The following is a 14,249-nucleotide window of genomic DNA, read 5'->3' as shown; positions in this document are numbered from 1 at the left end:
GACACAAAAACAATTAAGAATCTCTGGGACAAAATCAGAAAGGAAAAGAATGACGGATAACTGCAAAACATAAAGCTCACATGTTAGAGAAAAAAACAGCCTATAACCAAGATCAAAAGCTCACTGAAGACTGGGAAATAAATTTGCAATATATATTACAAAGTATTAATAATCTACATATTTCTCTAATTCCAGTTCTTTGCACATTTCATAATAATACTTTGTCTTCTCGAGCCGCCCTTTGAAGTCTTCTGTTGAGCTCTTTTACTTCATAATGTTTTCCGTTCACTTTAGGTACTCAACATTCAAGAGCAAGTTTCAGAGTCTCTTCTGACATCCATTTTGGTCTTTTCTTTCTTTCCTGTCTTTTTAATGACCTTTTGCTTTCTTCATGTATGATGTCCTTGATGTCATCCTACAACTCATCTGGTCTTTGGTCATTTGTATTCAGTATGTCAAATCTGTTCTTGAGATGGTCTCCAGATTCAGGTGGGGTATATGCAAGGTTGTATTTTGATTCTGGTGCACTTATTTTAATTTTCTTCAGCTTCAGTTTAAACTTACGTATGCACAATCGATGGACTGTTCCACAGTCGGCTGCTGACCTTGTTCTGACTGATGATATTGAACTTTTCTGTCTTCTCTTTCCACAGATGTAATCAATTTGATTATTGTGTTTTCCATCCAGTGAGGTCCACGGGTATAGACACTATTTATGTTGTTTAAAAAAAGTATTTGCAATGAATAAGTCGTTGGTCTTGCAAAATTCTATCCTGTGATCCCCTGTGTCATTTTTATCACTAAGTCTGTATTTTCCAAGTACAGATCCTTCTTTGTTTCCAGCTTTCACATTCCAGTCACCAGTAATTATCGATGCTTCTTGATTGCATGTTTGATCAATTTCAGACTGCAGAGAAGTTGGTAAAAATCTTCAATTTCCTTATGTTTGGCATTAGTGGTCGGTGGGTAAATTTGAATGATAGTCATATTAACTGGTCTTCCTTGTAGGTGTATGGATATTATCCTATCACAGTGTTGTACTTCAGGATAGATCTTGAAGTGTTCTTTTTGACGATGAATGTGACACCATTCCTCTTCAGTTTGTCATTCCTGGCATCGTAGACCATATGATTATCTGACTCAGAATGGTCAATACCAATCCATTTCAGCTCACTAAATGCCTAGGATATCAGTCTTTTATTTGGTCTATTTCACATTTGATGACTTCCAGTTTTCCTAGATTCATACTTTGTACTTTCCATGTTCCGATTATTAATAGATATCTGCATTTGTTTCTTCTCATTTTGAGAAGTGTACCACATCAGCAGTGAAGGTCCCAAAGGCTTTACTCCACCCACATCATTAAGGTCAGCTCTACTTTGAGGCGGCAGCTCTTCCCCAGTCATGTTTTCAGTGCCTTCCAACCTGAGGGGCTCATCTTCCGGCACTGTATCAGATAATGTTCCACTGCTATTCATAAGGGTTTCAATGGCCAGTTTTTTCAGAAATAGACCACCAAGTCCTTCTTCCTAGTCTGTCTTAGTTTAGAAGCTCCACTGAAATCCGTCCACCATGAGTGACTTTGCCGGCATTTGAAATACCGGTGGCATAGCTTCCAGCATCACAGCAACACGCAAGCCACCACAGTACAACAAACTGGCAGACTGGTGCAAAGACATGGAGTTAGAAAACTAAAAGGGAAGAACATGCTCAGTATTTCTGAAACTGAAAGAACTGAAGAAAAAATTTAAGCCTCGCGCTGGCAATTTTGAAGGATTCTACGGGCAAAATATTGAACGATGCGGGAAGCATCAAAAGAAGATAGAAGAAACGTATAGTCACTGTACCAAAAAGAATTGGTCGACATTCAGCCATTTCAGTACGTAGCATATGATCAAGAACCAATGATATCGAAATAAGAAGTCTAAGCTGCACTGAAGGCATTGGTGAAAAACAAACCTCCAGGAATTGACGGAATACTAATTGAGGTGTTCCAACAATTGGATGCAGCGCTGGAAGTGCTCACTTGTCTATGCCAAGAAATTTGCCAACCAACTGGAAGAGGTCTATATTTGTGCCCATTCCAAAGAAAGGTGATCCAACAGAATGCAGAAATTATTTAACAATATCATTAATATCTCACACAAGTAACGTTTTGCTGAAGATCATTCAAAAACAGTTGCAGCAGTACATCGACAGGGAAGTGCTAGAAATTCCAACCAGATTCAGAAGAGGATGCGGAAGGAGTGATATAATTTCTGACATCAGATGGATCTTGGCTGAAAGCAGAAAATACCAGAAAGATATTTACCTGTAGTTTAGTGACTATGCAAAAGCATTCAACTATGTGGATCATAACAAATTATGGATAGATAACATTGCAAAAAAAGAGTTCCAGAACACTTAATTGTGCTCATAAGGCAACTGTACATAGACCAAAAGGCTGTCGTTCGAATAGCACAAGGGGATGCCGCGTGTTTTAAAATCAAGAAGGCATGTGTCAGGGTTGTATCCTTTTACCATACTTATTCAGTTTGTATGCTGAGCAAATAGTATAAGAAGCTGGACTGTAAGAAGAGTGTGGCATCAAGATTGGAGGAAGACTTATTAACAACCTGCGATATGCGGATGACACAACCTTGCTTGCTGAAAGTGAAGAGGACTTGAAGCACTTACTGATGCAGATCAAAGACCACAGCCTTCAGTATGGAATATACCTCAATGTAAAGAAAACAAAAATCATCACAACTGGACCAATAAGTAAATCATGATAAACAGAGAAAAGATTGAAGCTGTCAAGGATTTCATTTTGCTTGGATCCACAATCAACGCCCATGGAAGCAACAGTCAGAACATCAAATGACGTATTGAATTGGGCAAATCTGCTGCAAAAGAGCTTTCTAAAGTGTTGAAAACAGATGTCACTTTGAGGACTAAGGTGTGCCTGACCCAAGGCATGATATTTTCAATCACCTCATATGCATGTGAAAGCTGGACGACGAATAAGGAAGACCGAAGAAGAATTGATGCCTTTGAATTACGGTGTTTGCGAAGAATAGTGAATATACCATGGATGGCCAGAAGAACAAACAAGTCTGTCATGGAAGAAGTACAGCCAGAGTGCTCCTTGGAAGCGAGGATGGCGAGACTTCGTCTCACATACTTTGGACATGTTATCAGGAATGACCAGTCCTTGGAGAAGGACATCATGCTTGGTAAGGTGGAGGGTCAGTGAAAGGATAGCAATGATTGTGCGGATGGCGCAGGACCGGGCAATGTTTCGTTCTGTTGTACGTAGAGTCACTATGAGTTGGAACGGACTCAGCGGCACCTAACAAAAACAGTAATCTAGAGGTGTACAAAGCACTCGCCAATGAATTTTAAAAAGATAATTACCCAAGAGAAAAATGGAAACAGAACATTTAAGTTTACAAAATAAAAATGGTCCTTATACATGGAAAAACAAAGTTCTGCCTTGCTAATTAAATGCAAATTAAAGCAGTGGCGATAATGACATTTTTTACCCATTAAATTGAAAATATTTGAAAACTGTGTTAACTCTCATTACTACAATGGAGATTGCAAAGTAATACACACTGTTATATAAATCTGGTAATAATGCAAATTGTTATGCACTTTCTAGAGGGCAGTTTGGCAATTTATATCAAAAGCCTTAAAATGTACAAATCCTTTATCCAGTCGTTTCACTTCTAGGCATTTTCCTAAGAAAATAATGAGAGATATGAACAAAAATTCTATAAAAGAAAGTTCAAACCAACTGTGTGTGTAATGGTGAAAAACAAGAACTTAAATGTACCATAACAGGGAATTTGTTTTGCATAATTTTTTACATCAGTTATTATTTCTCCACACGATGAAATGCAATGCAGCTATTAAAAGTCAAGGTAAAAAAATGCTCAAGCTAAATTGTTAAGTGATATGCTTGAAAAAATTATATTTAGAATATAATCCCAACCTGGGTGTGTGCATACATAAAGACGGGAAGATACTAAAATCCTAATGGTGGTTATTTTTCGTATCACGGTAACTTTTTCTTGTTTATGTTTCTTCCAAATCTTATACAATAAAATTCTTTTTTTTTATCGGAAAAAAAGTGGATGCTACTTTTAAATGTTGGCCATCTTTAAAAAAATGTTTTTTTAATTACATGGAATTTGAAAACAATGTCAGATGTCTGGTTAAGGCAGGCCCTGACTAAGGTAGCGTGTGACATCTCTTGCCCAAGTCCTGAGAACCAACTCGCCATTCTTCTTTTGTCCCTCAAAGATCAATATGCTTGTTAACTTCCGACTGGGAGAGAACTGCCCCTGCCCAGAAGAGATCCGGGAGGCGCTCTATGACTTCCATGAGGATCTTCTTCTTCACTGTGGTGAGCTTCCCAGAGAAAGGCTTGATCATAGAAAAGTCTAGTCCTAATTCCTTCGTTAGAAGCTGGGTAGGGGGAGTTATTTTGTTTTTCGAATAACTAGAACACTAATTGTTCAAGAAGTGATTATATCTAAACTGCTTACAGAGAAGACATAGGAAATATCCCTCACAGAGTGTCTGACTAAACTGCCTTCTACCTGGAAGAGACTTTGCTGAGATATAGAGAAGGAACTCGGTCTCTGGAGAAAGGAAAATAACTCATCCTATATAAGTTTTGCCCAGTTTACTTGAAGTAGATAAGTTGGGACTCTCTGCTGCCCGTGGAGCCAAGTTTGATCCCTTCTACTTTTCAGTTATTAAAATAAGTATTTTAACTTCTACTGTTAAGGATTTTAAGCCAGCAGTCCCTGTTTTGATACTTCTCTGCTGTTATCTGCATTTGCACCACTTGTACTCAGTCTTGGATTGAGTACTATGGCTAATATATGATCTGTTCATTTGAAATAATTGAATGTCAACTCTTTCTAGCAATTTTAGAGCCTGTTTGGCTATAGGTTAGAAAAAGTTAAGCCTTGGAATTGAAATCCCTTGATGTTCTTGTACATAGGAAGTCATCTTTCATAAAAACTTCCCAAAAGACATTATGTAGGTAAATATTTATAGGAGACTGCCTGTAGTATCTTTAGAAAGAAAGTTCCAGGAGAGTGGGAAGCAGCAGCGTCTTTATGTTCTTTCTGCCACATAGTGGTTTGATGTGCTGGTCAGGGTTTTTCCTCTGATCTATGTCTTGATAGGCGTTCCCCTGGAGGACGAGGAAGAGGAGGAGCAGGATACCTCCTGGACTGGAAAGTTCTGGGCGTTGGTGAATAAAATCAAAAGCCTACCCAAGCCAGAGAAGCAGCAGCCAAGCGAGGAGGAGGAGAGATGCCCTAGTAAGTGATAGTGCCTTTCAATCACGGCACCCAACACAGTGCTCTCCTAGAGTTAATTAAGGTCATTAGCTGTGTCAAAACTACTGCAAGATAAATATTGGGCTGCTTAGCCTCAAAAGAAGCATCTGAGCATTAAGTTGTAATTGATGGTAGTTACTGTTTTATATTTTGGGATATTCCTTTATTTTGATTTAAGGGACTTGCTTTCAGAGTCTTCTGAAACCTAAGGGATTGATTGCTTGGTGCATCTGTTCTTATTATCTACTTAAAATGCCCTTCAGTAGATTTCCGTTCTTTCTGTTTCCATGGTCTTACTCTTCTAACAGTGGTCATCTCTGTCACTTTTGTCTGTGGTTCCTTAGCACTGAAAATTACCCTAGTGAGAGATGACACAGTGTTGTTGTTGTTGGGTGCTGTCAAGGCGATTCCAACTCATAGTGACCCTGTGCACCACAGAACGAAACACTGCCCAGTCCTGCGCCATCCTCACAATCGTTATATTTGAGCCCATTGTTGCAGCCACTATGTCAGTCCATCTCGTTGAGGGTCTTCCTCTTTTTCACTGACCCTCTACTTTACCAGGCATGAAGTCCTTCTCCAGGCACTGGTCCGTCCTAAAATAATAGTTGGGGTGGGGGAGAGCCTAAAGGAAGTAGCAAATCTGTTTGGGTTTTTTTTTTTTTTGGCTATGATTTTGGTAATGCAGCATCCTATAGGATTTTGACCTTCTATTTTTCACCAATGCCAAGCTTTGTCCAAATTCATTTCTTTAATCCTTATAGTATAGATGACTCCTACCATTTTGACCCATGTTAAAACAAGATCACAATTTGTTCTGCAGAGCAGTGACTGTCTCTAAGCCATTAACACTTCAAGAGGAAGATTGTCCAAGTATTATATATAATCAGTCTGCTGTTTAGTACAGTTTCAGCAAATTCATCATTCATCTAAAGAAGGAATTTCCCAGGTTTAATGTCATTGCCTTTTATTTTGTTCTGTGTTCCTGTCAATCTCGGAACATGATTTTGAATTACGGACTAGAGCAATATACTCTCAAGATATGATCGGTTTGTCTGAAATCACTAGTTTGGCGTTCATACATCTTATTGCCCTTTATGTTGACCTTTCATCTTTGTCAGAGTGTCTCTGAAGGGAAAGAATCCTCACCATTTCTCAGCAGAAGTGTTGAAGCTTCTGGAAGAACGTGTGGGGTACTTGGCTGTGGTTGCACTGGCAACCCTTGATGAGTCCTATCCATCAACATGAAAAGGCTGGGTCTTTGGTGAGGACATGCCAGCAGGATTCTAAAGCCACAAAGCAGTGAGTTTAGGTTCCCTTTGTGGTTGCTGCCAAAGCAGAACTAAAAATAGACTGTGCTGACCCATATGTCTCATGTTGTACCTACTGAAAGTCTATTTTGAAAGGAGATGCTTCTTTCTGGTCAGAGTATGTCATGAATTGGGGTGCTTCAAGGTGACCATTTTGTGGTTGTAAAAATGGCTTGGAGGCAGCATCTGTCCCCCTCTAACTTCACAAGGGGAAAGGAGAACCAAGATCAACAGCTCAAGGCTGATTCCTATGAGAAAGGGTCAGACGCTCTTACTCTCTCGGCCAGCTTTACTAATTCTGACACCAACTATCCCTCCCACAGCACTCTCTACTTCTCCGATGGGTTTGATAATTCATTGCAATGTCCACACAGAACTCACAGACCATACTCAGAATTATGGGGTTTATTAGGGAAGTATCAGTTACAATTCAGGCTCAAGAACACTCAGGATAGAGCTCTTCCATCAGGATAGCCTCCACCCAGCTGTGCTCACAGGTACACCTCTCCCTGGCCCTCAGTCTTTGCCCAAAGGCACTCAGCTTTCTCTCTGCTTGAGTGGGGAAGTCCATCATGCCGTCTCCTGCTGCCAGGTCTCTGCTGCTGGGGCTTACCTGCTGGTCTCTTCTTCCTTGGTGGTGGTGGACTCCTCCTCTCTGCTCTGGAATTGGCTCTCTTTTAGGGCAAAACTGACCAATTCCCCTTGGATTACCTGATCACACAGTCCTGCCCAATCACCTGGGTGGGAGTTACAAGACCATAGCTAGACAGGCCACACAAAAGTAATCAATCAGTAATCAATAGCACCACAGTGGTAGATAAATGTAATCAGTCAAGTGAAATCGCCTGCAGTCAGGCTCTTGGAAGGCTCCCTAACCTATGAATGGTGTCCAGGGTGCAAGGATTATAAACTTTATACTGCCACCTCAGGCCTCAGGCAGACAGACCAGAGATCTGGTAGAACGTGCAATACCTGAGAGGCCACCTCAGGATGAGACTTCATGTCTTCATTCAATGCTGCTTCCCTTCATGAAGCAGAATTGTGAGAGGTTCTAGCTCTGTGTCATAAGTGTTTTATCCTGGGGTCTAGAAATAGAGGAAATGGCCAAGTGGGCAAGTCTGTCTGGTAGCCAGCATTTGGGTTTCCTGCTGAATGATCCAGAGACTTAGGTTCCTTCACTCAGGGCTGACATTTTAAGAGAAAATCTTGGGAATGGTTTAACCAGCCTCCCCCACAAATTGTTTTCAGTTTGATCAAAAGGGGTCAGTGTTTTTGAATGCATAACAAATTATAGTAAAGGGGTTAAAAACCGATTATAGGTAACTTTGTCCATATCATTGCTTATCTTTTTTCTCTTACCCTTGCATTTGGTATAATAATAAAAAGTGTAGATAATAATAACATTCTGTAGTGAACTGACAATTTACCAAACACATCCCCATATATTAGTTCACCTCTTGTCAGTTTTTTTTCCACTCTCCTGTTGTGTAGCTGAGGAAAATAAGTCTCCAAAGAATTAAGGGATATTTGTTAGTTCATTCATTCATTTATTCCACTCTTAACCAGGTCCCAGAAAAAATACCAGGTGACTAATTGTTACCAATCCAGGGTAACTCAGAAATAAGCAAAGCTGTGACTTGAACTCAGATCATCTGAGTCCATTCTCTTTCCATTGTACCATGAAGCTTGGCAAAGACCTGTCAGCATATCTATCATGATTTTAAAACCATTATTTTTTTAATCTCACTTACTACATCTGTGAAGTGATCTACTACTGTGACTCATTGTTATATGTAGGAAATCTGAACCCAACAGAGGTCAAAAATTTAACACGTGAAAGTCTACCAAGCCCAGGATCCACATGCCAAGTTTTCAGAGAAGGTGGTGATGAGCTCACACTGCTGTTTCATCTTTATGAATAGTTGGTATCAGCCAGATGACCTTCAGGTAGACCTCAACTTGTCTAGGAAAGAAGGAGCAACAATGTCTTGAAATTCATGAGAATCCTGTTGGCTAGCTCAATATTACAAGATTTTCCAGCCTGCGTAGACTAGCTCCGAGTCATATTGTCAGTGAAGGCTGTTAAAGTATTACCAAAAGACCATATGATATTGAAGAGGTAAGAAAAAAAAAATTTAATAGTTGCAGCCCACCCACACTAAGTCACTTTTTTTTTTTTTCCCATGGCCCAATCCAGCAAATTCTCCAGGAGATCTTTTGCCTGTTAATCCCAGGCCAATGCTTTTAAACGGAGTTTCCTTGAACATACATGTGTAGCCATTGAAGAGACCAGCCAGATATTTCTGCTAAATTCTAAAAGTAACAGAATGAAAATCACCTGTCACTCTACAGATCAAGTCTGATGCATTACTGGATGCTTTCTCCCGTGGGAGGTTTTCTCTTCATTTCCTTTCTGTAAAGAAATGTTTCAAGGGGTTTTCTGCTCTCAGACAATATGAGGAGAAGAGAAGAAGCCTCTCCCCTGCCATCTTAGGTTGCTTGGAGGCCTCATGATGGCCCGTTGCACTTCAGCTTTGGGTGACATTAGTGAAGAATTGGGCACTAGGGGGTGTGGTTAAGTTTGTCTGAAGGAAGTGAGCATCACTGTCTGTTGCTAGTCCTCTGCTATTTGCCACAGAACATTATGTCTCACAACTGAAAGTTGGTTCCTCTGACCTTGGATAGCACCTGCTGTCCCCTGCCACTGACCAGAGGTCACCAGCACATGCTTTGATAAAGAGCAGAGATGGAGGTAACCCTGAACCCAGCAGCACCCCAAACCTGCTACCCATGTCAGCCCTTGCCGGTCACTGAATAGCCTCACCCTAGCCCTAAACCAAAATTCTCCCCTACCTAAATGCTGCAGCTTGTTTGGTGTTGAGGAAGAAACAAAAGGTCCGCTGTTCACCCCCAAAATAAGTCATAGGCCCCCAACATAAAGATTCACATACCAGGTAAGATAGCTCAGTGTTAGGAACATCTGAGGAGCTCAGGCTATATTTCTAAGCCTCTCCCCAAGAAACACACACACAGACACCTTCTCCATGAAGTCTTTCTTCAACCTCCTCCTCCTTCCCCCTACCCAACCGTATCCTGAAATTTCTAATATGGCATGTGGGGCTTCCTACCTTGTGTGGATTATTTGTGTATTATTTGTTTCCTTTCCTGCTAGGTCTTAATGCCTTTGAGGTCAGGTACCAAGCCTGACTGTTTCCATGTTCAGCTCATTGTCACAAATCTTTTTGAGCTCCAGCTGTATACTAGTCACTTGAGGCTCAAAAGATGAAATGAGTAAGGACCTTAAGGACCAAGGGAGGAAATGGGTATGGGCAGATGGCTCGATATAATCATGAGGTCAGATGTGCTATAATAAAAATACAGGCAAAATGCAATAGGTGACCACACAAGAGGGATTGGGAATGTGTCCGTAAAGAATGTAGGTGGGTGGATGAAATAAGAAAGGAAAGGCGCTTTTGATGAAAAAGAGCCACTTCAACAAATGCTGAAGAGGCTGCATAGTGCAGGTCATCTTCCAGGAGTGGCAAGGAGTTTGAGGCTGGGGACTAAGAGGGATAGACAGGATGGTAAAGTGCCATTGGAATGTGGAGTGTCTTGAAAATCCCGCAGTTAAACTGTATTCAGCCTGAGAGTGTTACATACTTTTGGTACCCATGTATTTCATAGTACTTGTCCTTAAAAGAGTTCTAAGAGGGGGAAGGGAGTTAACATTTACCTGGTACTTGCTTTGTCCTGAGCGTTGTCTTAAGCATTTCCATAAATATTACCTCTTTTAATTCTCACACCAATCCTATGCTATAGACAGTTTTATTCTTATTTTACAATTGAAGAAAGTGAAGTAAAGAAATATTAAGTAACTTTCCAAAATCACACAGCATAAAAATTCAAGTCTGTCTACCTGAGTTCAGTTCCCATCTACATTATTTATATAACAACATCCTGCCCCCTATAGGCAAAAGCTATGAAAAGTTCTTGAGCGTAGTGAGGCCGTTATAAGCACAAGCCTAGGGTTAACATCAAATGAGGGAATGAGAAGTATCTAGCCCAGTACCTGGCACAAAATAGGTGCTGAATAAATTTTCTATTTTCTCTCGTCTGAGAACAGACTTTCCCGTCTGCCACTCAAACACAGGCTACCAAAAGATAGGGTCTGACGCTGGTGACTGACCAAGCGCAGAGTACCTGGCATGCACCTGTTGCTAGGAAACAGCTGGCTAGGAGCCAGATGCAGTAGTCCTGGCCCCTGCTTTGCCATCCATGAGGTGTGCATGCTAGGGCAAGTTGGATTCTCCGCTTCCTCATTTCTCAGCTGGGACTGATGATGCCTGATTTGCCTGCCACGCAGGGCTATCAAGGCTAATGAGATCGTGCATGGAAAACCTTCTTGCAACCTCTGTGGAGCTCAATAAAAGTAAGGCTCTGCCCCTCTGCCCGCATCCCCATGTCTGCTAATGTCACCACGAAGCCCTCAGTAAGCTATAGAGGCCGTCTTTAACCTTCCTGAAGTTTCTAGTTGGTTGCCAAGGTATGCTAACCCTACCTTTATAATGTATCTGATACCTGGAATCCACTCCTTGTGATCACCACCTGTATTAGGCTTGTATTGCTGCTGTGACAAATTTCAACAAACTTAGTGGCTAAAAACAACACAAATTTATTATCTCACAGATTTGTAGGCCAAAAGTCTGAAGAAGTCTCAGTCGACTAAAATCAGGGTGTCAGCCAGGTGCGTTCCTCCCTGGAGGCTCTAAGGAAGAATCTGTTTCCTTACCTTTTCCAGGTTCTAGAGGCTGCCTGCATTCCTTAGGTCATGGCCCCTTCCTCAAGCAACCTTGGGCTGCATCCTTCTAATGCTACCATCTCTCTGGTTCTTCTGCCTCTCTCTTTCTTTTTTTGCCCATTTTTTTCTTTTAATTGTACTTTAGATGAAGGAAAAGAACAAACTAGCTTCTCATTAAACAGTTAGTACACATTTTGTTTTGTGACGTTGGTTACAAACCCCACGACGTGTCAATACTCTCCCCTTTTTGACTTTGGGTTCCATATTACCAGCTTTCCTGTCCTCTCCTTCCTTCTAGTCCCTGCCCTTGGGCTAGTGTGCCCCTTTAGTCTCGTTTTGTTTTATGTGCCTATCTAATCTTTGGCTGCAGGGTGAACCTCTGGAGTGACTTCATTACTGACCTAAAAGTGTGTCCTGGGGCCATACTCTTGGGATTTCTCCAGTCTCTGTCAGACCAGTAAGTCTGTTTTTTGTTTTTGATTTTTGTGAGTTAGAATTTTGTTCTCCATTTTTCTCCAGCTCCATCCAGGACCCTCTAACGTGATCCTTCTCAGAGCAGTCAGTGGTGGTAGCCGGGCACCATCTAGTTGTGCTGGACTCAGTCTGGTAGAGGCCGTGGTAGTTGTGGTCCATCAGTCCTTTGGACTAATCTTTCCCTTTGTCTTTGGTTTTCTTCATTCTCTCTTTCTCCAGATGGTGAGACCAGTGGAGTATCTTAGATGGCTGCTCACAAGCTTTTAAGCCCCAGATGCTACTCACCAAAGTGGAATGTAGAACATTTTCTTTATAAACTGTGTTATGCCAATTGATCCAGATGTTCCCCAAGACCATAGTCCCCACAACCCTCAACCCAGTAATTCGGTCCCTTAGGGAGTTTGGATGTGTCTACGGACCTTGCCTTGGACAAGTTGTGCTAGCTTCCCCAATATAGTGTATTGCCTTACCTATCACCAAAGTTACCACTTATCTATTGTCTGTTTAGTGTTTTTACGTCCCCACCCCATCCTCCCTGGTAACCATCAAAGATTGTTTCTTTTTGTGTGTAAACCTTCTCATGAGTTTTTACAGTAGTGTTCTCATATTTGTCCTTTTGTGATTGACTTATTTCACTCAGCATAATGCCCTCCAGATTCATCCATGTTGTGAGATTCTTCACAGATTCATCATTGTTCTTTATCGTTGCATAGTATTCCATTGTATGTATGTACCATAGTTTGCTTATCCCTTCATCTGTTGATGGGGATCTAGGTTGTTTCCGTCTTTTTGCTATTGTGAACAATGCTGCGATGAACGTGGTTGTGCATACGTCTATTCGTATGACTGCTCTTATTTCTCTAGGATATATTCCTAGGAGTGGGATTGCTGGATCATATGGTATTTCTAGTTCTAGCTTTCTAAAGAAGCACCATATCATTTTCCAAAATGGCTGTATCATCTTGCATTCCCACCAGCAGTGCATAAGTGTTCCAGTCTCCCCACAGCCTCTCCATTGTTTTGTTATTTTCTGTTTTTATTCGTGCCAGTAATGTCAGGGTGAGATGGTATCTCATGGTGGCTTTGATTTGCAATTCTCTGATGGCTAGTGATCACGAGCATTTCCTCATTTGTCTGTTAGCTGCTTGAATGTCTTTGGTGAAGTATCTGTTCATGTCCTTTACCCATTTTTTAATTGAAAATGTCTTTTTGTTGTAGAGGTGTTGGATTTTCCGGTAGATGTTCGAGATTAGACCTTTGTTGGATTTGTAATAGCCAAAAATTTTTCCTAGTCTGTAGGTTCTCTTTTTACTCTTTTGATGTGTGTAAGCACTTAATTTTTAGAAGATCCCAGTTGTCTAGATTATCTACTGGAGTTTCTGTGTTGTTATTTATGGTTTGTATCCTGTTAATGCTGTGTATTAGGGCCTCTGGCATTGATCCTATTTTTTCTTCTATAATCTTTATAGTTTTTGGTTTTATATTTACATATTTGATCCATTTTGAATTAGTTTTTGTGTATAGTGTGAAGTATAGGTCCTGTTTCATTTTTTTGCAGATGGACATCCAGTTTTGCTGGCACTATTTGTTAAAAAGACTGTCTTTTCCCCATTTGACAGACTTTGGGCCCTTGTTGAAGATCAGGTGACTGTAGGTGGATGGATTTACACCTGGGTTCTCAATTCTGTTCCATTGGTCAATGTATTTGTCATTGTACCAGTACCAGCCTGTTTTGACCACCTTAGCTGTATAGTAGGTTCTAAAGTCAGGTAGTCCTCCTACTCTTTCTTCTTCAGTAGTGCTTTACTTATCCGAGGCCTCCTCCTTTCCATATAAAGTTAATGATTAGTTTCTCCATCTCTTTAAAGAATGCTCTTGGTACTTGGATTGAGATTGCATTATATTTGTAGATTGCTTTGGGTACAGTTGACATTTTCACGGTGTTGCGTCTACCTATCCATGAGCATGGTATGTTTTTCCATTTATGTAGCTCTCTTTTGGTTTCTTATAGTAGCGTTGTATAGATTTCTTTGTATAGGTCATTTACATCCCTGGTTAGATTTATTCCTAAGTATTTTATTTTTGGGGGGCTTTTATAAATGGTATTGTTTTCCTGATTTCCTTTTCATTGTTCTCTTTATTGGTGTATAGGAATCCAACTGATTTTTGTATGTTTCTCTTGTACCCTGCTACTCGGCTGAATCTATTAGTTCCAGTAGTTTTCTCATGGAGTCCTTTAAGTTTTCTATGTATAGTATCATATCATCCACGAATAGGGATAGTTTTACTTTTTCCTTACCAGTTGGATGCCCTCTGTGTATTTTTTTT

At 40.6% G+C, this 14,249-nt stretch overlaps 1 protein-coding gene across 1 annotated transcript in view; it reads left to right on the top strand.

Moving 5' to 3' along the window:
- The window catches only part of RYR3 (ryanodine receptor 3), a 420,187-nt gene that overhangs the window by 218,981 nt on the left and 186,957 nt on the right, over positions 1–14,249 (top strand). The window contains exons 37-38 of the mRNA XM_004380716.1: positions 4,288–4,390; positions 5,184–5,321. Of these exons, the coding sequence (XP_004380773.1) occupies positions 4,288–4,390; positions 5,184–5,321 (241 nt within the window). The remainder of the gene's footprint in view (positions 1–4,287; positions 4,391–5,183; positions 5,322–14,249) is intronic.

Source organism: Trichechus manatus, unplaced genomic scaffold, assembly GCF_000243295.1.
Source record: "Trichechus manatus latirostris isolate Lorelei unplaced genomic scaffold, TriManLat1.0 scaffold00076, whole genome shotgun sequence".
In the NCBI taxonomy this organism is placed as follows: domain Eukaryota; kingdom Metazoa; phylum Chordata; class Mammalia; order Sirenia; family Trichechidae; genus Trichechus; species Trichechus manatus.
This window is presented reverse-complemented; position numbering and strand designations above follow the sequence as displayed.